This window comes from Carcharodon carcharias, chromosome 12 (assembly GCF_017639515.1).
Source record: "Carcharodon carcharias isolate sCarCar2 chromosome 12, sCarCar2.pri, whole genome shotgun sequence".
In the NCBI taxonomy this organism is placed as follows: domain Eukaryota; kingdom Metazoa; phylum Chordata; class Chondrichthyes; order Lamniformes; family Lamnidae; genus Carcharodon; species Carcharodon carcharias.
The window spans coordinates 22,694,804-22,720,367 of NC_054478.1; the positions used below are offsets into that span (position 1 = coordinate 22,694,804).

General features: G+C 43.2%; 1 protein-coding gene across 2 annotated transcripts in view; it reads right to left on the reverse strand.

The window, feature by feature from the left end:
- Positions 1-25,564, reverse strand: part of pdia5 (protein disulfide isomerase family A, member 5) — a 115,574-nt gene that overhangs the window by 25,515 nt on the left and 64,495 nt on the right. For both annotated transcript variants that reach the window (XM_041201636.1, XM_041201637.1), the window contains one exon: positions 23,198-23,328. In XM_041201636.1, coding sequence (XP_041057570.1) covers positions 23,198-23,328 — 131 coding nt within the window. The remainder of the gene's footprint in view (positions 1-23,197; positions 23,329-25,564) is intronic.

Sequence of the window (25,564 nt, forward strand, 5' to 3'; positions counted from 1 at the left end):
TGATGGTGGGGGATTCAGTGATGGTAATGCCATTGAATGTCAACAGGAGATGATCACTGCCTGGTACTTGTGTGGCGCGAATATTACTTGCCACTTATCAGCCCAAGCCTGAATATCATCCAGGTCTTGCTGCATATGGACAAGAGCTGCTTCAGTATCTAAAGAGTTGCGAATGATGCTGAACATTGAGATCATTGGCAAACATCCCCACTTCTGACCTTATGATGGCAGGCAGGTCATTGATGAAGCAGCTGAAGATGGTTGGGCCTAGGACACTACCCTGAGGAACTCCTGCTGTGATGTGCCTGGGCTGAGATGATTGACCTTCAACAACCACAACCATCTTCCTGAGCCAGGTATGACTCCAACCAATGGAGGATTTTCCGATTCCCATTGACTTCAGTTTTGCTAGGGCTCCTTGATCCCACACTTTGTCAAATGCAGCCCTGATGGTAAGGGCAGTCACTCTCATCTCACCTCAGGAGTTCAGCTCTTTTGTCCATGCTTGAACCAAAGCTGTAATGAGGTCAAAAGCTGAGTAGCCCTAGCAGAAACCAAACTGAGAGTCAGTGAGCAGGTTATTGTTGAGTAAGTGCTGCTTGATTGCACTGTTGACGACACATTCCATCACTTTGCTGGTGATCAAGAATAGATTGATGGGGCGGTGACTGACCAGGATGGATTTGCTCTGCTCTTTTTGGACAGGACATACCTAGGCAACCTTCCACATTGCCGGGTAGACGCCAGTTTTGTAGCTGTACTGGAACATTTTGGCTTGGGGCGTGGCTCGTTCTGCAGCACAAGTCTTCAGTACTATTGCCGGAATGTTGTCACGGTCCATAGTCTTTGCAGTATCCAGTGCATTCAGCAGTTTCTTGATATCACATGGAGTGAATCAAACGGCTGAATACTGGCATCTGTGATGCCGGGGGTGCAGGACAGAGTGTGGTCTCACCAATGCCCTGTACAGTTGCAGCAAGACTTCCTGACTTTTATACTCCACTGCAATAAAGTCTAACATTCCATTTAGCTTCCTAATTATTCGCTGTATCTGCAAGCTGACTTTGAGATTCATATATGGGGGCACCCAGATCCATGGCTATACAGGGGGTCAGAATCGAGTCCGTGAAGTCATCTAGATATTTTTCAGCCTTGTCCAAAGCCAGAGCCAGTAACAGAGAGGCAGGTGATTTGTGATCGATTGGGCATCAGAGCTCTAGTTTGATACCCAGGAGTAATAGTAAGGTGATTTGAGAAACAGATGGGGTAGGAGAAAATAATCCTATGTGCTGGGTACAAGAGACCATACAAAAACCAATATAGACCAACCTGGAAAAACCAGCTGAATCTGACCAATGGCTTCAAAAGAAGCCCACAACTAGTCACGTAGGCTTAGTAACTGGAAATTTAAAACTATAGACCTAGCAAATCTCCCTTCACATGGAGGATAAACATGAGTACCTGAAAGCCTAAAGGAAAATTCAAAATGTTGGCAGGCTCCAAATTGGTAGTGTAACTCTAACGGTAATCCAGAGATGCACTCCATTAGGAAATGCTGAATTTGTACTTTAAAATGGTATATTTGGGCTCATGTTAAACATTTTTATACTTTATAATTGATGGCTGCTTTTCCATAATAAAGGATTTGACCGATATTGGTCACGAGGCCAGCCAAAAAGATCAAAACGGTCCCATGCTGTCCTGTACATTCTGATGATCTGAAGTGACATTCTAGCCCAGCTAGACAATTGCTTCAAGATAAGCCACTATTCCAATTCCAATCCCAAACACCCATAATCATTCACAAAATGACTCCACTCACTCCAGTTACCAGAAGCACTGTACCCCATCCAATTCTCCTCCCTCATCTCTACCAACCCAGTTCGTACACTCCTCTCCCCTTCCATTCATAGAAACTAGGAGCAGGAGTAGACCACTCGGTTCTTTGAGCCTGCTCCGCCATTCATCATGATCAAGGCTGATCATCCAACTCAATAGCCTGTTCCCGCTTTCTCCCCATACCCTTTGATCCCTTTTGCTCCAAGAGCGATATCTAACTCCTTGAAAACATACAATGTTTTGATCTCAACTACTTTCTGTGGTAGCGAATTCCACAGGCTCACCCCTCTCTGGGTGAAGAAATTTCTCCTCATCGCAGTCCTAAATGGTCTACCCCATATCCTCAGACTGTGACCCCTGGTTCTGGACTCCCCAACCATCGGGAACATCCTTCCTGCATCTACCTTGTCTAGTCCTGTTAGAATTTTATAGGGTTCTATGAGGTCCCCCCTCATTCTTCTGAACTCGAACGAATATAATCCTAATCGACTCAATCCCATCTCATATGTCAGTCCCACCATCCCAGGAATCAGTCGGGTAAACCTTCGCTGCACTCCCTCTATAGCAAGTACATCCTTCCTCAGATAAGGAGACTAAAATTGCACACAATATTTCAGGTGTGGTCTCACCAAGACCCTGTACAATTGCAGCAAGACATCCCTGTTCCTGTACTTGAATCCTCTGGCTATGAAGGCCAACATACCATTTGTCTTCTTTACCGCTTGCTGCACCTGCATGCTTACCTTCAGCGACTGGTGTACAAGGACACCCAGGCCTCGTTGCACATTCCCCTCTCTCAATTTACAGCCATTCAGATAGTAATCTGCCTTCCTGTTTTTGCTACCAAAATGGATAACCTCACATTTATTCACATTATACTGCATCTGCCATGCATTTGCCCACTCACTCAGCTTGTCCAAATCACACTGAAACATCTCTGCATCCTCCTCAAAGCTCACCCTCCCACCCAGCTGTGTGTCATCTGCAAATTTGGAGATATTACATTTAATTCCCTCATCTAAATCATTAATATATATTGTGAATAACTGGGGCCCCAGCACTGATCCCTGCGGTACCCCACTAGTCACTGTCTGCCATTCGGAAAAAGACCGGTTGATTCCTACTCTTTGTTTCCTGTCTGCAACCAGTTTTCTATCCATCTCAATACACCACCCCCAATCCCATGCGCTTTAATTTTACACGCCAATCTCTTATGTGGGACTTTGTCGAAAGCCTTCTGAAAGTCCAAATAAACCACATCCACTGGCTCCCCCTCATCAACTCTACTAGTTACATCTTCGGAAAATTCCAGTGGATTTGTCAAGCATGATTTCCCTTTCATAAATCCATGCTGACTCTGTCCGATTCTGCCAATGTTTTCCACGTGCTCAGCTATTAAATCTTTCATAATGGACTCTAGCTTTTATAATGGACTCAATCATTTTTTTTCCCCAATTCTCATCATCCCCTCCATTGAAACTGCCATTCATTTTCTTTTCCCAACCCAGTTCCAGCTGATATTTTTCATGCCCTCCTACATCTTCCACCTTCAAAGCCAATTCAACTGGACACCCAGTTCAAGCTAGCAACTGTTCTTCTCTCATATAATGATAGTGTACACACTTCTCTTCGTATCCCCTTTCCTCCCTGCTTCATTTCACTCCTTCCCTTCATTCCTTCTCTCCCCGCCCTCGTTCCTTCCCTCACAGCTGCCATTTATTCCTTGCTCCCCTCCTTCAGTCCTGTTGTTACCCAAGCCCTGGTCTGATGTCAAGTGATTCTGACCTCAGCACAGGTGGGTGCTCCTGTTCTCATAAGAATTCCCACCCAAAGCATGCAGCAGCTAGAATCACTTCAAACAGAATCTGGCGCTGAGTAGCACAGAAAGGAGGGGATCTAGGTTGCAATAGAAAGACTTGGTCTCTAACCCCAGACTTGGCCTCTAACCCCAGACCATTCATGTCAAATGTGGATGGTTGGCAGCAATGTTATTTGGACAGAATGGTAAACAGTGAATAATGATCAACAAGACAACATTTCAGTAAATCATCACTCATAATTTGCAATGCATGTCCCACTATTTAGTACATTTAGTACAGCAGCAAATAAGGGCAATTTTTTTATGATTCAAATGAACCAGAAATTTGGATCACTTCCATTTGAATTGTCCAGGCCAACATGCAAGATCATAAGTGTATATGGCATACTATATTCACATTACACCTATCCAGACCATAGAACTTAATACACCGGTGACCATGGAGACTATTCTTCCTCAACCCCATGAGATCGAGTTTGTGTTGTGCCAGTTTGAAATCCCTACCCTCTTGTTTGCTCTATACATACCTCAACTGTTTTGTTGGTACTTAGCTTCTGGTCCAAGGTAGAAAATTGTGTGGTCTTCTTTACCTTACCCCCATCTCGCCCACAACTCAATAGGCACACAGCAAGGCACTGAATCAGATAGATGAGGAAGATCCCAGATTTGACTGATGGTCTCTCTGGTTAGTCTATCCCTGGGAGGACAGCACTATACCTGGCCGGTGTTCTGAGGTTTAGGAAAAAATAATCACCTGGGGATTCTGTTTCTGACAGTTACTCTGCACTCCTTCTTGAACTGTGTACAAGGTGAATGCTGTCTCAGGATAAGATCAGGATTTCATGCCCCTGTGTTTAAACAGGCTGCTATTACTCACTGACTCATTAATCACATGTGGAAAAATGACCTTTGAGGAAATGAATGGAAACAATTGTGGAACCATCTGAGCCACCTACCCTCCCACCAAAGTAAGTCTCTTCCTTCAGGGAGGACAGGCAAGGCTGGAGAATGGGAAAGAAAACTGGAGTGGGAAGAAGGAACAAAACACGATAGTGTTGCCAACACACATACATTGGCTAAATTACCATCTCACTGGTACTAAGGGAGTGCTACACTGTCAGAGGTGCTGTCCTTCAGATGAGGAGTAAAACCAAGGCTGCTCTTAGGTGGGCATAAAATATCTCGTGGCACAATTTTTTTTTTTACGAGGAGCAGTGGATATTGCTCCCTGGTCCTGGCTAATATTTACCCTTGATCAACATCACATTACTGCTTGTTGGGATCTTGCTGTGCACAAACTGACTGCTGGGCTTCCTGCGACACAACAGTGACAACATCTCATAAGTTTCAGTTGCCTATAAAGCACTTAGGACATCCCAAAGTATTGAAAGGTGCTATGTAAATGCAAAATCTTTTTTAAAAAACACAAATATACATATGTGGAGAGGGACATCATCTCATTCAGTAGGTGCACTACTCCACTTTTACTCTCATCTCCTCAAGGCTGCTAAAGGCAATAACTACAGGTCCCCCACACTCACCCAGCCAGCTTTTACTCTAAACTCTCCTAAAGGCAATGATTCCCCGCTTATTTTATTCATTCACGGGATGTGGGCTTCGTTGGCTAAGCCAGTATTTATTGCCCATCCCTAATTGCCCTTAAGGTGGTGGTGAGCTGCCTTCTTGAACCGCTGCAGTCCATGTTGTGCAGGTACAGCCACAGTGCTGTTAAGGAGTTCCAGGGTTTTGACCCAGTGACAGTGAAGGAATGGCGATATATTTTCAAGTCAGGATGGTGAGTGACTTGGAGGGGAACTTCCAGGTGGTGGTGTTCCCATCTATCTGCTGCCCATGTTCTTCTGGATGGTAGTGGCCGTGGGTTTGGAAGGTGCTGTCAAAGGAACCTTGGTGAATTCCTGCAGTGCACCTTGTAGATGGTACACACTTCTGCTCACTTGTGCGTGTCAGTGGTGGAGGGAGTGAACGTATGTGGATGTGGTGCCAATCAAGTGGGCTGCTTTGTCCTGGATGGTATCAAGCTTCTTGCGTGTTGTGGGAGCTGCACTCACCCAGGGAATTGGTGAGTTTTCTATCACAACCCTGACTTGTGCTTTGTAGATGGTAGACAGGTTTTGGGGAGTCAAGTGGTGAGTTACTTGTTGCACGATTCCATGGTATGGTTCCACAGTAGCCCAAAGGATCACTGCAAGGATCACTGGCTAGGGGCACCCAGAGTAATTCCAATATACTGGCTGAGGTCAGCACTCTCAGTACAGATCAGCAGGTTAAAACAGGAAGTTTTCCTGGGCCTGCAAAATTCAGCTAGCTACCAGACAGAATCCACTGAGCTATCAGCTGAATTGTCACTGCGCTTTTGGGAAGACACATCATCTCTGAATCAAGAAACAACTAAGGCCTTGTGTCGTGATCAGATACACCATCTCCAGCAGACATTTCAATGCAAAAGCATACAGCATGGACTACAGCTTGTGACAAATGCAGCCAGTCACAAAGCAGCACCCCTGGGTACCACATTCCTGGCTGATTGAGATTGCATGGACCAGACTGTGCATAAAAGACATTGTGTGCGAGTCCACATTGCTTTGCTCTTTGAATTACAGGATCTCCTTGGCCAGATACCAACTCAATTCAATCTCCATCTATGATGCTCCTTAACTGGCCAGTAGGAGACACACAAGAGCAACATCTGGCATTTAAAAAGCTTCTTCAATCTAGTAAAACGTCCCAAGACACATCACAGGAGAATTATCAAACAATATTTGACAAACTCAGTTAAGGAGATATTAGGTCAGATGACCAAAAGCTTGGTGAAAAGGGGTAGGTTTTAAGAGGGGCTTCGGGCCAGAAAATCCAGAGTTTGGGGCCCAGGCAGCTTAAAGCACAGCTTCCAATGCTGAAGTGATAAAAATAAAAAAGGGATACACAAGAGGAAAAAATTGGAGGTGTGGCAATCTCAGAGGGCTGTAGGAGGTTACAAAAGGTACGGAGAGCAAGGTCATGGAGAAATTTGAACGCTAAGGATGAGAATTTTACAATTTCACGCATTGCCAGAACAGGCCAGAAATGGTTCTTGACGCACAGTTCATCCTACACCCAATGGGGCTTGGCTTCTACGTGAAAACTCAGCAGTGAGGGATCAGAGGTGCAAAACTATTATTACTCAGCAATTAGTTGAGGTCCATCAGGTGAGCCACTAATCCTGCTACTGTAGATCCTTTCTATGGAGCTGGCTTTGTGAGCTATACTTTCAAAGTACTTTTTTTTTAGAGCAAGCATGTTGCTTTTTACTTTATGCGTGAGCATTAATGCGAGTTGAATCAGGATGCTAGGGATGGGCAAATATAATACAAGGCATGTTCGAACAAAGCTCGTACCATCTAACTCAGTATGCCAATTTTAGTGTTTCTTTCTTTAGAAGTACAACACACACATTCCACACCAGATTCATCATCAGTCTCCTCCGAGCACCGATATCTCTCTCCTTGCACTTCTTATGTTCTTCCTGCTCCCCAGTAATGGGGCCCATTTTAGTCACCAAACTCAAGTCAGGTCACTAAAAAGACACACACACACCTTTCAAGTCTATTAGATATTTACAACTGCCTGCATCACACGCGTAATACACTTTCTCCAACGTTGCTAAAATCACCTAGATTTTGCAGTCAAAGCAAACCCCCACTTTTGTCCGGGTGATAAAACGGATTTCTGCGACACTGTGCATGTGCAAGAGAAAGGCTCTACTGGGGAACTAAACCAGGCACTGATACTGATTCTGGTCCTGGTGCTTCGAGTCGCCTGTGCAGGCATTTGAGCAAACCAAAATTGACCTGACACGGTGCTGGAAGAAAGCCCAAACTTTCAGATCAGATGAGTGCCCACATTATACTGTTTGCAATCGTACTCACTGGCCACAGATTGAGCTGCCTGGGAGGTCAAACAGTTAGGCATTGTTTCCGACAACAAGCTCCCTTTTCAAAAGGCGGCTCTGTTAAGAGCCTCTCCGATTCGTCGCTGCAGCAGAAATTAACTGATGCATCCAGCAACCATTATTCCCGACTGGTAATCTCACTGATGTTCAGTTGTCCTGTCTCAATCTCAAGATAACCTGCGACAGCCCATGTAGAGTTCCACATGCAGCAATGCGGCTTCACAAGCGAGCCACAAACTTGTGCCCTGCAGCAACACAATTAACCAACCGTGACGTTACTCAGGAGAGGTAAGGGCTGTGAAAATTGAGAGAGCTCCAACAACAAGAAACTGCATCAAAACTAAGTGGCTACAGCCATTTAAGATAAAATGACTCCTTTTGTTTCAAATATCGGCTTTTGCCTGAGAGTTAAGGCTGCGGTTTCAAACTAGTTGTAGCCCAGGGCTGGGGCCACGTAAGGCAGTAGCGTCTGCTGTTCACCTTCAAGATTCAAATTCAGCTCGGGGCTAGAGGAGGGGGCGGGCAGCAGTGGAGAAACAGGTTTAGGCTTATTCCTGTTGGACACCATGGGCCTCCAGTGTGAACACCACCCACTCCAGAGGAAAACATTTCTAAAATCCTAGCAGAGGGGCCCAGGATACAGGATGCTTTTCATACAGAATTATTCTTGCCACTTTCAGAACCATAGAACACTACAGTACAGAAAACAGGCCATTCGGCCCTTCTAGTCTGTGCGGAAATATTATTCCGCTAGTCCCATTGACCTGCACCCAGTCCATAACCTTCCAGACCTCTCCCATCCACGTATCTATCCAGTTTATTCTTAAAACTTAAGAGTGAGCCCACATTTACCACGTCAGATGGCAGCTCGTTCCAAACTTTCACCACTCTCTGAGTGAAGAAGTTCCCTCCAATGTTCCCCCTAAACCTTTCCCCTTTCACCCTAAAGCCATGTCCTCTCGTGTTTATCTCTCCTAACCTAAGTGGAAAGAGCCTACTCGCATTTACTCTGTCTAAACTTCTATCAAATCTCCCCTCATCTTTCTATGCTCCAAGGAATAAAGTCCTAACCTGTTTAATCTTTCCCTGTAACTCAACTCCTGAAGACCCGGCAACAGTATAACAGTATAGTGTGTGTCTTGCTCCAGCAACCACTTGTCCCATATTCAAAATAATTTAGGATTGGGTGTAAAGTGTGTACAGTGTACCAGCGCTAATGTGAAGCAGCAGTAGGGAGGTCTCTGCGCTCATTATTCCTGAAACAGCAGCTCCTCTCTCTCTGGTGTCAGCCTTGACTCAGTGAGCAGCACTCTCGCAACTGAATCTTAAGACTGAAGGGTCAAAATTCCTCTCCAGAGTCGAGCAAAAAAAAATCTAGGCTGACACTTCAGTGTAGTACTGAAGAAGTGCTGCATTGTTGGAGGCACTGTCTGCTTTCCAGGGAATGTTCCCATGGCAAAATTTCAAAGAAGAGCAGGGGAACTGTCATTGGCGTCTTGGCCAAAATGTGCTCATTCTCATATTGTGGTTTGTGAAATCTTTGTGGATTTGCTCAAATTATTGTAATGTGGGGAATGCAGCCAGTGACTACATTTCAAAACTATTTCATTGGCTCTAAAGCACTTTGGGACATTCTGAAGTCTTGAAAGGAGCTATACACACAGGTCTTTCTTTCCCAGACGTGAGCAATGAGGAGAATCACATGTTGTCACAAAGGAATAGGACTAGGTCAGTCTCGAGTCTGTTCCAAGGTTTAAGGGGACCATGGCTGATCAGTATCCCAACTCCATTATCTACATTGCTTCCATTTCCCTCAATGATGTTGGGTAGCAAACATCCAAAAATCAGAAATTTAAATTTACTGGTTACACTAGAGTCTACTGAACATAAGAAATAGGAGAAGTAGGCCATTCAGCCCCTCGAACCTGGCCCACCATTCAATAAGATCATGGCTGATCTGCCCCAGGCCTCAACTCCCCTTTTGTATCAGCTCCTCATGGCCCTCAACTCCCTGATATTTCAAAAATGTATTTACCTCCTCTTCAAATACTTTGTGATCTGGCCTCCATAACTCTGAGGTAGAGAACTCCAGACATTCACCACCCTCCGAGAGAAGAAATTCCTTCACATCTCAGTTTTTAAATGAGTGTCCCCTTATTCTGTAACTATGCCCCCTAGTTCCAGACTCCCCCATTAGTGGGAACATCTTAACACCTAGCCTGTTAATTCCCCTCAGAATCTTGTACATTTCATTAAGATCACCCCTCATTCTTCTAAACTCTAATGAATAAAGGCCTAACCTGTTTAGCCGTTCTTGATAAGTCAACCTCTTCATCCCAGCAATCAGCCTAGTGAATCTCTTTTGAACTGCCTCCAATGCCAGTATATCCTTTCTTAAATACAGGGACCAAAACTGTACACAGTACTCCAGCTGCAGCCTCACAAACACCCTGTAAGGTTGTAACAAGACTTCCCTGTTGTTGAACTCCAACCCCTAGCAATACAGGCCAAAATTCCATTTGCCTTCTGAGCTACTTGTTGCACCTACACACTAACTTTTTGTGTTTCATGCACAAGAACACCCAGATCCCTCTGTGCTGCACTTTTTGGGAGTCTCTCTCTATTAAAATAATAGTCTGCCTTTTGATTCCTCTTACCAAAGTGCATGATCTCACACTTTCCTACATTCAACGCCATCTGCCAAGTTTTTGTCCACTCACCCAACCTATATCCTCTTGCAGATTCCTTATGTCCTTATCACAACATGCCCTCCCACCTATTTTTGTACCGTCAGCAAATTTGGATAAATTACTCTGCCCCCTCCTCCAAGTCATTAATACAGATAGTAAATAATTGAGGCCCGAGGACTGATCCTCGCGGCACTTCACTAGTTACGTCTTTCCAACCTGAAAAAGACCCATTAATCCCAACTCTGTCTTCTGTGTGTTATCCAATTCTCAAACCATGCTAATATATTACCCCCAATACCACTTTTACATTCCTCCCAATACTGCTTTTTTATGGAGTTTTCTACGTTTTCACCCTAATCTCCTGTGGTGTGAAGACATGTTTCTTAACTTCCCTCCTGAATGACCTGGCTCTAGTTTTAAGTTATTTCCCCTTGCTCTTGACTCTTCCACCAGCAGAAAAAGTTTCTCTTTCAGCCCAATCAAAATCCTAAAAATCTCAATTAAATAATCTTCTATATTCCAGAGACCACTAGCCTAAATTATATAATCTCTTCTCAATTTAACCCTTGGAGGTCTGGTAACATTCTGGTGATTCTACAACGCACTCTTTCCAAAGCCAATATATCCTTTTTAAAGGCACTGTGTTCACAATTGCACACTGTACTCCAGATGTGGTTTAACTAGAGCTTTGAATAGCAATAGCAATGCTTCCTCCCTTTATATGTGGAGATTTAGAACATAAAAAGGCTCACATTGCATTAAACGTTTTGATTTTTTAAAAATATACTTGACCACTACATTTTAGTTTCCATACCATTCAATGATTCCTCAGTACTGAAGCAGCCGTGCATACTTACATCAAGACCTGGTTAGGTTGACAAGCGGGAGTAACATTCATGCCATTCCAGTGTCAAGCAATGACCATCTCCAACAAGAGAGTATCTAACCATTTCCACTTGACATTCAATGGCATTACCATCATGAAATCCACAAACATCAACATCTTGCTGGAGGTTACCACTGGCCAGAGACGGAAACTAGACCAGCTATATAAAAACCGTGGCAACAAGAGCAGGTCAGAGGCTGGGAATTCTGTGACGAGTATTCAACGTGCTGTGTGATTAAATACTCTGCACTTGTTTGTTTGGGTGGAGCTTCAACAACACTCAAAAAACTCAACATCCTCCAGGTCAAAGCAGTCTGCCTCATCAGCGTTCCATCCACTACTGATGCACAGTGGCAACAGTATGTATGACACAAAATATGCACTGCAGCAATTCACCAAGGCTCCTTCAACAGCACCTTCCAAACCTGCAAACTCTACCAAGTGGAAGAACACAAGCAGGAGATGCATGGGAATTACACCACCTGCAAGTTCCCCTCCAAGTCACTCACCATCCTGACTTGGAGCCGTATCAACGTTCCTTCACTGTCGCTGGGTCAAAAGCCTGGAACTCCCTTCCTAACAGCACTATGGATGCACCTACACCACATGGACTGTAGGGCTCAAAGACAGTGGCTCACCACCACCTTCTCAAGGGCAACAAATGCTGCCTTTGCCACTGATGCTCCCATCCCAAGAAAAAAAAAATACATGGACCATTAAATTTCTTTGGATCTCCACCATTGTTAGCTTCATACCAATTAATAAAAAACTTGGGTCTATCCATTATTGGCCCAAATTAGATGACCTTCCATTTACTGCATTAAAATCCACCCAGCACAGGTCTGTCCATGTGCTCAATCTTTCAACATCTTTGTAATTTTATGCTCCCACCAAACTACTTGATATGCCACCAACCTAGTTGTTATTGGCAAACTGGATATATGGCTGTTAACACAGAAATAATCTTCCCTCATTAGAAGGTCAGGGTGGGGCTGTTTGCTGATGATCCCATTCTGCTCAGCTCAAATCCATTCGCAACTCCCATGAGGGTCTACAGCAGCATGTGGACAACATCCAGGCTTGTGGCACAAATGTTAGCTGCCACGTAAGTGCTGGGCAATGACAATATCCAAGAGAAAAGGATCTAACCACTGCCCTCTAACCTTCTACAGGAACTTTCATATCCTGAAAGGGAAGGGGTGATGGAGAAGTTGGTGGAGTAGGGGGTGGAATGGTCACCACTGAACAGAAATTTAACTGGAATAGCTATAATCAACATCATGGCTACAACAACAAGAGAAAGACTGGGGATTGTGTGCTCTGTGAGAGCTGACTCACCTCTTGACCTCTAACAGCCAGCCCACCATCCACAAGGCTGTCAGGAATGTGATGGAATGCTCATACTGGCAAGGATGGATGCAGCTTCAGCAGTGCTCAAAAAGCTCATCAGCCAAGTCTGCGAGCTACTCAACTGTTTGCCCTGCCGCCAGATACTGTATCCATTCTCTCCAACACTGCTGTATTGTGGCTGCAATACGAATTATCTATAGGAAGCATTAGAGCCATGCATTAAGCTTACCTCGACAAATCCATCCATCCTCTCTTGTTTTGGAAGCCAAGAGCAGCATATCACAGGCATGCTGCCCTATCTAACGTCTACCTTATTCACCTCAACCACTTCATGTGTTCCACATTCTTATGAAGCTGCGACAGGAGAGTCAGCCTAATTCCTTATTGGGTATATTAAAGACTATCTTTTTCTTTGTGGGGCCGCTAGTTCTGAACCCACTACAATTGGAAAGGTTTTCTCCACCCTGTCAAACCCCTGCAAACTTTTAAAGATCTTTATCAGGCCAACTCTCAGTCTTCTCTCCGTAAGAGAAAGTAACTAGTCTTTGCCAATAATTGGACCTTGATGATTCTGATATCACTGTGTAAATCTTTTTTGCACACTCTCCAGTGTTTCTATATCTTTTTCGTAATTTGGAGACAAGAAGAGTGACAGCTCTAAGTGTGGTCCAACCAAGATTCTATATGGAGCATCAAAATTATGTTAAGCCTGAGTCATAGGGCCATATGTTCATGCTCCATACCAGATCTGCAGCCCATTAATCTAGGCCGATATTTTGATGCAGTAACGGATATTTGTTAAGGGATAAATATCGGGCAGGCCACTTGCTCCTCTTCAAGAAAGTAGCATTAGGTCTGTCGAGAGGGTAGATGGGACTTTGTTTTCATGACTTTCCCTAAGATGGTGACTCCGACAGTGCAGCACTCCCTCAGTACTGGCACGAAAACATCAGTCTAGATTATGATCCTTGAACTGGGACTAGAATCCATAACCTTGTTATATAAATTAAGTTTTTACTTTATGAACAAAGAACAGATCGGAAGTTTCCCACTCTCTTAAGGGAGCCAGAAATAGCTTCTGCTTATTGAGTCCATAAAATTGCCAATAAATTATAAACATTTGAGTATGAACCATGGCACAGTGCCTTAGCACTTTAGCATATCACCCAATAGGGAGGAGTGGGGGAGAAATTGTGCATTGGAGCTAGAACAGCAAAACAAGACAAAAAAACAAAATTATCTGCAACCAAGTGTCCTGGATAGTGAATCACATTTGGGAATTTGCCACTACCTCCTCCAGAAAGGAGGATCGATCATTGTTGGACTTTTTGAGACAACCTTGGAAGTGAGTTTTAAAACAATGCTGCAAATTCACATTTCTTCAACAGAAAGGTAGATGCCAAATTAAAGGCACATTACTAATTAGTAAACAATTCCAATACTACAGTTTTAAAAATTAAATTAATTCTAAATGACAAACACATTGAGCACTTGCTTGGAGCAGCAAAACAGACTGCCATTGAATTTAGGAACACGCGTGAGCATGTTGTATATTAAATTTATGCAGAACATTGACATTTCCCCCCCCTCCAAAGTGAATTGTGTTGATATACCGCTGCTTAAATCCAAATACAACCACAACAATTCATTTATGCAGCACCTTTAATGTAATGAAATGCCCCAAGGTGCTTCACTGGAGTGTTACACAACAAACTATGGCACCGCGGGACATATGGAGATATTGGGTCAGGTGACCAAAAGCTTGGTCAAGAGTTTAGTTTTAAGGAGTGTCTTCAAGGAGGAAGGCGAGATAGAGGAGCTGAGATAGGGTATTCAAGAGCCTCGGGCTAGGCAACTGAAGTTGCAGCCACCAAAGAAGAAGCAATTATAACTGAGAATGCTCAAGAGGACAGAATTAGAGGAGCGCGGATATCTTGGAGGGTGTTGGGGCTGGAGGAGCTTATAGAAACAGGGAGGGGCAAGGGCATGGAGGGATTTGAAAACGAGGATGAGAATTTTAAGATACAAGTCCTATTTACTTATGTACCAATCCAATTCCTAGTGAACATGGCTCGACAGGGCAAAAACAACTGTCCTGATAACCTCAAGTTCAGGAGGGCAGTTAAAATACCATTTCAGAACAAAGGTCACTTCATTCAGGATACATCCTCCACAATAATTACTTGGGAATGCTTGATACCCTGAGTGACAAAATTAACAAATACTCCTTTCCCCAATTGCATGTTCTCCAAGCACGTTCTTTTTCCTCCCTGCCCTCCCTTGGATGAGTACAAAAGTCATGTTTCGCTCAATAAACAGCCACGCAAACATTGGTTAAGTGTGTTATTTTTCTTTGGTGGGGGCAGATGCTGCAGGGAATTAGAAGAGTTAGAAAACAACTGGTGTCTTATTTACCATTCACCATCCAGTAGCAGTAATCTAACCATTTAAAAACTAGGGTTACCTATTGACAATGCGGAGTGGGATTAATTGGATTGCTTTTTGAAAGATACAATGCAGACTCGATGGGACAAATAGCCTCCTTCTGTGTTGTATTACTGTAAAGTCCTAGGGCAGGGCACATAAACCGATGGGAAAAATAAAATCAGCAAGATGGAATGACATTCCTAAAAGCATGTCACTGGATGTGCCAAGACAACCATGTGATCTGGCCCCACTCCTTTGTTGCACAAGACCCGCAGTAGTGGAGGATCCTCTGTTCACATTAACAGAAGGAGCCTGTAGATGAGACCATGTTTACATGGTGTAGGAAACAAGCTTATCAATTAAAAAAAAAGCTTTCAAGCACTAAAATGGTGACATTAGAAACAGTTGTTTTAAGAGGGTGGGGCTTTGCAGGTAGATAACAACTCACATTTAGGATTATGTTATTTTGGGCTTATGTAATAGTCAAAGTAAAAGAGATGGGCAACTTTCAAATTCATGTACATGTTCAGTTCAAGGTCTGATACTGTTTTTGAGGACTGTTCTACCCAAAGTAGATATTGTTTTTGACACAAATCCAAAACAGTAAGTGCTTGGAATGACCCCCTTGCAGAGTAGGCTTTCTAGAGATTAGTCCATTAGACGTCAGTACCTTCAGCCAAGTGAAGTGAATTTACACTTGTCATGTCTAATATTCCTTTTACAACACATCTACTAACATATTACTTAAGTGACAGCTACCCAATGTTTTGTCAAATGAATTGAATAACTATTTAAATTTACACAAATCTTGATCAGTGAATACAGACTATAAAAGATAGGCAACATCTACAGTTAACATCAGAACAATGAAGAGAAGAAAATAATGAGACTCATTGAGTTTTGGAATATTAAAGATTTGCATCATAAAGACTCATCATCTGTTTGGCTTTAGAAAAAAAGCAATCACTACATTTTTAGACTAGCAAGTATTGACCATCCTGCTCCCAGAAAGAGACAGACAGCAGAGAAAACAATGAAGGATTCAGGTTGTAATTGAGATCACTGAGCTGAGGGCTGCATTAATTAGGTTGATCTCCATGTTCGGAGAGGGAGTGGGATTGTCTTGGTTCCTTCTTTCCAAAAACGGCCATGCTTTGAGCGTACCATGAAAAACGTACTTGCAGATTTCCAAGACAGAAACCCAGCCTTGAAAACGTTTGGGCCCTAATACCATGTTGATTCGTACGCCTCCACCACACCTCCTCCCAAACAAACTAATTTCAGCACATAGACCTCACACGCATAAGAAATTACCCAGTGTTGAATTTTGAATACTTGTTGCAGTTCCACTTAGTGGTGTATATAGAAGTTACCAGCCTTGAAGCAGTCCACCTGGAATCAGATCCAAGATGGGCTGATACTCACTCAATGTTTTGAAACTTTCAGTTTTTCTGGTGCATCATACACAACTCTTTGGTCACAGACTGGAACAACTAGCACACGGGGCAAGACAAGGTCTGCTAATTAGATCCTTTCATACAATCAGTTCTCTGAACTTGGTACGTTTCTGAATTACTCACATTTCTGTCCAGAGACTCATTGCTTAATATCTTTAGGCTCAGAGCTAAACCTTGTCCTTTCAGGACAGAAGTGTACTGCTGGCCTCTGTAAAGGCTTGACCACAGACAGAGACTTGAAGCTGTAATGTCAACTTTGGAGCTGACCACCATTCCAGCTTAGCGCAGCAGAGAAAAACATCCAGTGCCAATAATTTCACACTCATACAAAAGGTCAAATGAAGTGTCAACTGAGGATAAAAGGAGCTTTAATACACTGCAGAATTGAACAATACATATGAACACAGGAATTAGGTGTAGGCCACTCAGCCCCTCGAGCCTGCTCCGTCATTCAATAAGATCATGGCTGATCTGATTGTAACCTCAACCTCACATTCCCACCTATCCCCAATAACCTTTCGCCTCCTTGTTTATCAACAATCTATCTATATAGTTCTGCCTTAAAAATATTCAAAGGCTTTATTCCTCAAAAGGTGGCAGAAGAAAAGTTCCAAAGATTCACTACCTTCAGAGAAAAAAATTTCTCATCTCTGTCTTGAGTGGGCGACCCCTTATTTTTAAACAGTGACCCCTAGTTCTAGATTCTCCCACACAAGGAAACATCCTCTCCACATCCACCCTGTCAAGACCCCTCAGGAGCTTATATGTTTCTATCAAGTCATCTCTTACCCTTCTAAACTCCAGTGAAACAAACCCAGCCTGTCCAATCACTCCTCACAAGACAATTCTCCCATTCCACATATGGGTCTAGTAAACCTTCTCTGAACTGCTGCCAAAGCATAAATATAAAATAAAAATATAACTTTACAATGCTAGCAAATCCAGACTTGAAAGAAAGAACATGCCTTTATATAACACCTTCCGCAATCTCAGGATATTGCAAAGCACTTTATTTTTTATATTCATTCATGGGATGTGGGCTTCACTGCCCATCCCCATTTGCCCTTGAGGTGGTGGTGGGTGAGCTGCCTTAAGCTACTGCAGTCCATGTGCTGCAGGTACACCCACAGTGCTGTTAGGAAGGGAGTTCCAGGATTTTGACCCAGCGACAGTGAAGGAACGGTGATATATTTCCAATTCAGGATAGTGAGTGGCTTGGAGGGGAACTTCCAGGTGGTGGTGTTCCCATCTATTTGCTGCCCTTGTCCTTCCAGATGGTAGTGGCCGTGGGTTTGGAAGGTGCTATCTAAGGAGCCTTGGTGAATTCCATTGGCTATTTTGTAGCAAATGAAATAAATCTTAAGTGTAATATCAGATAAGCAGCTGCCAATTTAAGTACAAGTTCCCATAAGCAGCTATATGATAATGACTGGATATTCTTTTTTAAAAATTCATTCACAGGGTTTCGCTGGCTGGGCCAGCATTTATTGTCCATCCCTAGCTGCCTTTGAGAAGGAGGTGGTGAGCTGCCTTCTTGAATCGCTGCAGTCCATGTGCTGTAGGTACACCCACAGTGCTGTTAGGAAGGGAGTTCCAAGATTTTGACCCAGTGACAGTGAAGGAACAGTGGAATATTCTGTTTTAGTGATGCCGTTGAAGGATAAATATTGACTAGGGCATGGGGAGAATACCCCTGTTCTTCTTCAAATAACACCATGAGATTATTTTCTCCACTTGAGGGGCAGATGGGACTTAAGATTAATGATTCACCCGAATTATGGCACCTCCGACAATACAGCACCCCCTCAGTAATGCTGAGTGTAATGATGAGTCAACCTAGATTTTGTGCACCAGTCTCTGGGAGTGGGATCTAAACCACAATCTTCTGATTCAGAGGTGAGAGTTCTACCCACTGAGCGACAGCTGGCATAGGAAGAAAATCTCTTCATCCTTAGCAACATACTACATCACACCCTCTCAGTTATTGTTCTGCATACCACAAAGAATAAGTGAAATATTAATTCCTCAAGATGTGATACCACTGAGGAGCTTGGGGATTTTTTTTGGACATGCTTTCCAATAATATGGCTCCGAACAATTCTTTTCCATCTTCAGCACATCGTGCAGATTAAAGTTCTTCTGCAGGAAGGAACTCTCATCTTTGGATTAGTATTTTGCTATTTCTGCTCTCAATTCTTTTCTCTTATTGTTCAGGCTTCAAAAAGCTGCTGGGCAGGACCAGAACACAGGGTCAATTTGCATATGAATTGAGACTTGGACAAAGGGGGCCATGAGGCTCAAATGATAGTATTCCGAAAGGAATTTCATGAAATTTTTAAAGGCTCATCTTTGCTTGAGATGTGGGGGAAAGAGAAGGGAGCTTTAGGCAAGATATTTTAAAAAAAGCTGTGGGGGACAGTGCAGTTCATATCTACCCCCATTCATAGCAATGCAAGGATGTGTTACTATAACCAAAATCTTCAATACTCCATCCTGCTTCGTCCTTGTCGGGATTGGAAATAGAAAAAGGATTTATAATTTAGATCAGGAAATAGGTGGCTCAGAGAATTCAGCTTTTTTCTTTTGCAATGGTATCGTAAGGGCAACTTTGCCACATTTTACAAAGGCTGCCACTGGCCTTTCAATGTTGCTCCTCAAAAACTTATGACTGTCCAATGTTCAAATTGCTTTTCTCACAGATTTGCTCACTTAATGCTGTGCATCTTGCTACCAGCTGTATATTCATGTATTGTACAAAAAATATAAATCCTAACAGTTACAGGCAGTGTGACACTTGCAGGAAGTATCTGCTGCATGCAGATTTTATCATTACCTTGGGTTTAAAACACCCCCATTGTCTAATGTTATAAAACTGTGTATCTCCCAATACCTATGATACTAAATAGTTTGCTTGTTGCCTGTTAGGCTATGCCTCTCTCATCCAAAGCCTCTGACAGTTACAAATTTACTTCTGTCTACAAATGCAACCATGGTGACTAGAAACATTAAAATTTACAGCACAGAAGGCTATTTGGCCCATTGTGACTGTGCCAGTTCTTTATTACAATAACCCAATACTAACCCAGCTGCTCTCTCACCAAAAGCTCCCATTCATCCTGCTCTCTCAGTCTGAATGCTCCTGCAGTTTCAAGTACTTAATTCACCTAGCAACATAGGAACCAGAGTGACAATTTAGCCTCTTCAGCCTATCCTACCATTCTGTGACCTAACTCCACCTTCCTGCCTTTCCCCATATTCCTCAATATATTTGGTTAACAAAAATCTATCAATCTCAGATTTAAAAATGAACAACTGTACCAGCATCAACCGCCTTTTGCAAAGGAAAATGTGAAACTTCTATCACCATTTGTGTGAAGTATGAACACTTTGTAGAAGTGTTTCCTAACTTCACTCTTAAAAGGCCAGGCACTAACTTTTAGACCATGTCCCCTTGTCCTAGCTTTCCCAACCAGTGGAAATACTTCTTGAATAGGTGCAATGATCTGCCTCACCTACATACTGTGGTACAGTATTCTATATTGTAACAAATTTCGGCATAAATAAATTCTCTCACTTGTACAAAAAATGTTTAAATTGGAGACCTCTGGTCATTGACTTGTTTATATCATAATCCAATCACTAGTTCTCTGAACATTCCTGTCTTTTCCTACCTAAGCTTCAAACACAATGTCTAACATGCTTCTTTGTTTACCGATCTTCAATGTGTTGAAAAGTAGTATTATTCCCCCTAAAACGGTTGTAATTTTACCTACCTCAGTCTTCCTTTTCTCTTCCAACTTACAGCCATTTACAATGGAGCCATCCAATCTTTACTTACTGGTTTACCTCATCTTTCCGCCTTGGTTTCTCAATAAGACAAGACATTGTGCCTCTTGAGCACGCTGAATCTGGAGTTCATTTATGGCTTTGTACAATAGACTCTACCCATGTTCTTTCTCTTCTTCCCCCATCCCCCCAGCAATTGTGTTAATCCTCCAATGCAACGAAAACGAAACTGGTTTTCAATCTTGCCATGATAAGCAAGCAATATTATTAATATCTTTACAACTCAATCCTCCTTTGAGACTTATCAATCCAATCTTCCTTTCTGTGTCAAATAGCCAAATTTTCCCATGGAGGGTGTTCCACAGTGATTAAAAAAAGTGGTACAAGCAGTATAACAGGTCACCAAACTCATGGTCTATTGATTCTTGGAAACAGACCCGACTAAACAAGTCATGGCATACTCAAGGTATGTTCAACTATCAATTTTAACTTACTTATTGACAGCTGAGGAGCTTTACATTAACAGAAAATCTATTTTAGGTTACCTTGTTCTCTGATGACCTGTGACACTGGGGCAGAAAAAACAAACACATTTGCACTTGTATAGCACCGTTCCTGACCTAACCCACCAAAGTTGAGCGCTAGTAGACTCACACAGGTGGAATACAATTCAAGGCCAACACAGCCCACCTGCGACAGTCATGTGGAAACGTTGCCAGGGAAACAAAGCTCAAAAATCCATGTTTCAACAGAGACTTGCACTTGGGATTTCTGTCATCTCCATCAGGTCACCTGGAGTAGTGAAAGAAGTCTGGCTTGGTTGGAGGAGAACGAAGCTTAGAAATCCTTTTCGGCAGTTTACTGAGCACAGCAAAAGCATGGTGAGAATCTGGACAAGCTTGCATCCAGTAACATTGGATTACTATGTCTCTTCAAGCTAAATAGCTATGAATGCAATTATAGCATCTATCCTGAACTGTAAAGTAAATTCCTGTACATTTAAATGTGTGCCAAATACTTTCCGTGGGTCATTTAAAGGTTCATTATCACCATACAGAACAACTTGTCTTACAGTGTGAACCGGAAACTGCCATAAAATTAGTGGGCACATAGTCACCAGTGAGGTTTTACATGATTGATACAGCTGTGTTCCGCTTTGAAGAGAAATTATATACCACATATGTTTAAAACAGGATGCATGCTTTCATTCTGGGGATATCCACTTAACTGGACCAACCACATAAATACCATGGCTACATAGTAAGTCAGACGCTGGGAATTCTGCAGTGAGTAATTCACCTCCCAACTCCCCAAAGCCTTTCCACCACCTATAAAGGTTCAAGTCAGGAGCGTGAGAGACTGCTCTCCAGTTGCCTGGATGAGTTCAGCTCCAACATCACTCAAAAAGCTCGAAGCATCCAAAAGCATGCCTGTTTGATTGACAACAGATATACCACCTTCAGCATTCACTCTCTCTACCATCGATGCAAGGTGGCAGCAGTGTGTACCATCTTTAAGATGCACTGCAGCTACTCACCAAGCCTCCTCCCACAGCGCCTTCTAAACCCGCGACCTCTACCACCTATAAAAACAAGGGCAGCAGATGCATGGGATTGGCACCACCTGCAAGTTCGCCTCCAAGTCACACACCTTCGTAACATCAAACTATGTTGCTGTTCCTTCACTGTCGCTGGGTCAAAACCTTGGAACTCCCTCCTTAACAGCACTGTGGGTGTACGTTCATTAATTACAAGGACTGCAGCTGTTCAAGAATGTTGACGCACCACTTTCTTGAGGGCATTTAGGGACGGGAATCAGCGACGTTCACATCCCATGAATAGACAGAAAGAAAACAAGAATGGATAAGCTCAAGAACTAATTTTAGTAACTGTACTGCCCCAAAACTGAACAGAATTAAAAACAGCTGTTCATGGCCAAGAAATTCTAAGATTGTGGTCGACATTTCTCTATCCCACTCCCCTTCAACTGTGCTGGTTCAACACAGCTTACATGGAGTTACAAAGAATTTAAACAGCGACACAGATTATTTGTCCAACTGGTTTGTGATGGTGTTTATGCTCCACATGGGACTCCTCCCAACCTACTTCATCACATCTTATCACTATATCCTTCTACTGTCCCCCCCCCCACCGCCCATGTATCTATCTAGCTTCCCCTAAAGGTACTGGTACAGCTTCTGTTTCGAGAGCTACATGAACAATGCAGTCAGTATTTTAGCGATGAGTTTTTGTTGTGGGCATGTTTCCTCCGAACACCAGCTTTGCTTACACAAACGATGGATATAATTAAGATTGAAAGTGAACTGTACTGAGCCTTAAGAGGGCAAGGACATGTGAGCTTGTGCCCAGGATGCCTCTGCCATGAGCTTGACCAGTTTGACCGTACCGAGACAGGGGAGTACTGAGTTTGTCTTTCCCCTACAATGAGAGGCGGCCAATAATTCTGCAGACCATTTACATACATCCTTCAACCACCAGTCACAAGGCTACGTTGAGAGGAAATCAGCTAAGATCACCAATGCACATGAACTGGAGATGGCCAGTCAGCCCCTGGAGCCTCTTCTCCCATCAATTAGATGACTAATCTGTATCTGAACTCTGTTTACCCATCTTGGTTACATATCCCTTAATGCCCTTACCCAATAAAAGAATATCAATCTCAACTCTTTGGGGGAGGGGGAAAAAAAAAAAGCGATTTCACTCCTTTTTTGGTTGGCTAAGATTTAAGGTTGTTCCCCACTGGAGGAAATAGTTTCTCATTATCTACCGCAAATCCATTAATCATCTTAGAACGCCTTAAATAGGTCACCCCTTAATTTTCTGCACTCAAGGGAATACAAACTTAACCCACGCAACTGGTCACTTCCAGCCCATCTTTGCAGGTGGAAAAAGATGCCTGGTGACGGAGATTCAAAAGCAGGACAACATAAAAAGTTCAAACAACACATCCAAAAGTATACAAACACTAACTTACAAGGGGCATAGAACATGACCAAGGCGTGCTTCTTTTTCTTCATGAACTCCTTAAAGTCTTCAGCACCGAGGTGGGCGACACTGGTCTGCTGCTCGTCCCAGGACTGTTCCGGTGGTGGAGGGGCTTGAGGACTATTGGTAGGGTTTTGGGGGGGGGGGGGGGTGGTGGTGGGGAAGAGAGGGGGTGGTGGGAAAGAAGAGAGAAAATGTAAGTGCATTCCACGAAAACTAACTTTAAGATCCTTGTCTATGCTCTGCCATCCCATCGTCAGTCCATTCTATTCAAGTGGTCTCTTCCAATTCTATACAGTCCCTTCCAACAATGGACTACTCTTCAGCCCTCCTACATCGATATGGTTGGTCACTGTTTTGAGTCACACCAACACTTCTGGAATTCCCCCTCTCAATCTTTCCCTCTGACCACCTCCTTCCTGGCTTCCTAAAAAAACCATCATTTTCAGCTCCACTCTCAGCTGCCTTCCTGATTTTCCTGCTATCCCACCCAGTCAGTATACACCCTTTCCCCGCTGCTCCGCACAGTGTTTAACGCACTGGAAAAGATTGGTGCTTTGGAAACGTAACCTGATGTCGGTCTAATGGTGTGAAATGTTAAGAGTGGGACCATTCTGATCAAATTTAGACCTGCTGCAAGAACCAGGATATTTGTGGAGGAACCTGGTTTCGTCCGTAACATGGCAAAAAGCATGAATGAATGTTCTGATTTACATTCATCGCCCCAGTTGCCAGTCAATATTATGCATTCTCTGTCTAACTACTTTATCTGGATGGATGGACTGGATGGATTAAACCCTAACAAAAAGTGCTGGAAAAAACTCAGCAGGTCTGGTAGCATCTGTGGAGAGAGAAACAGGGTGAGCATTGAGCCCAATATGAATCTTCTTCAGAACTGTGGATGCTGCCAGCACTGATAAGTTTTTCCAGCACTTTGTTTTTTTTTTATATTTACGATCGCCAGCATTCGCAGTATTTTGATTTGAATTTAATAATTAAATCTTATTTATGCAACATGCTTACAAACAGTCAGGTCAATAGAATGCATCCCTCCACACATGAACAATTATTGTCATCATCAAGAGAGATCCAGATATAGTCAGGATTAGGTCTGTGAGCAATTGTAATTATTTCAACTCATTAATGGGTAATTGAGTAACCAACACTTAACATCATTGACTTTGAACAAGGTCAAATTAGACCACATCATTTTTCTTAGAAGCCAAACTAGTCGTCTGCATACAAATCAAGATTCTAGTGCACAAACAGCAAGTCAAGTGGACAGCAATCAGTTTAATGCAAACATGCCCAGCACAAACAAATCCAGATCACTGCAGTCTCTTTGCATCAGCACCAACTGGAAACACATTTTTCTGTTTCCTCCTGTTCGAGCTGTGCACTATATTCAGAACATTGAGTAGTGCAGAAGGTGGCCATTCAGCCAACCGTCTGTGTGTCGGCCCTTTGAAAGAGCTATTCGATTATCTCACTTCCCTCTTCTATACCTCTTAGCCCTTTTTTCAGTAAGTGAGCAGTACTTTCACTTTCCATCTCTCCCAAAAGGTGAACTTTCTACAAATCAGCAGCTGAACAATATGAATGGGAGGTGGGTGGACTGGCCAGTTTAGGTTCAAACGCTGGAACTATCTCCTAAAATCTTCCCATCTTTTGCTCCTCCCTTAAAGATCTGCCCTAACTCTCCAATCAAATGTTTAGTCACCTGCCCCAAGACAGCAACAACTTGAGTTTATATATATATTTCTTAATCTGTTGACGGGTTGTGAGCGTCGCTGACTAGGCCAGTATTAATTACCCATCTCTAAATGCCCTTCAGAAGGTGGTGGTGAGCCACCTTCTGGAACCACTGTAGTCTATGTGGTGCGTAGGTATACCCACGATGCTGTTAGGATGGAATTCCAGGATTTTGATCCTGCGACAGTAAAGGAAGTGATATAGTTCCAAGGCAGGGTGGTGTGTGACTTGGAGGGGAAGTGCAGGTGATACGAATGTCTGAAATAGGAGTAGAAGTAGGCCATTCAGCCCCTTGAGACTTCTCCACCATTCAATAAGGTCATGGCTAATCTGTTTGTGTTTTGAATTCCACGTTCCGTCTACCTCCGATAATCTTTGATTCTCTTGCCTAACAAGAATCTATCTCTGCTTTAAAAATATTCAATGACCCTGCCTCCACTGCCTTCGGAGGCAGGAGTTCCAAAGCTGCACAAGTGGAAGGTACTGCTGAAGGAGCCTTGGTGAGTTGTTGCATCATATAGATGGTACACACTTCTGCCAGTGTGTGTGTGTTGGTGGCGGAGGGAGTGAATATTTAAGGTAGTGGATGGGGTGCCAAATAGGT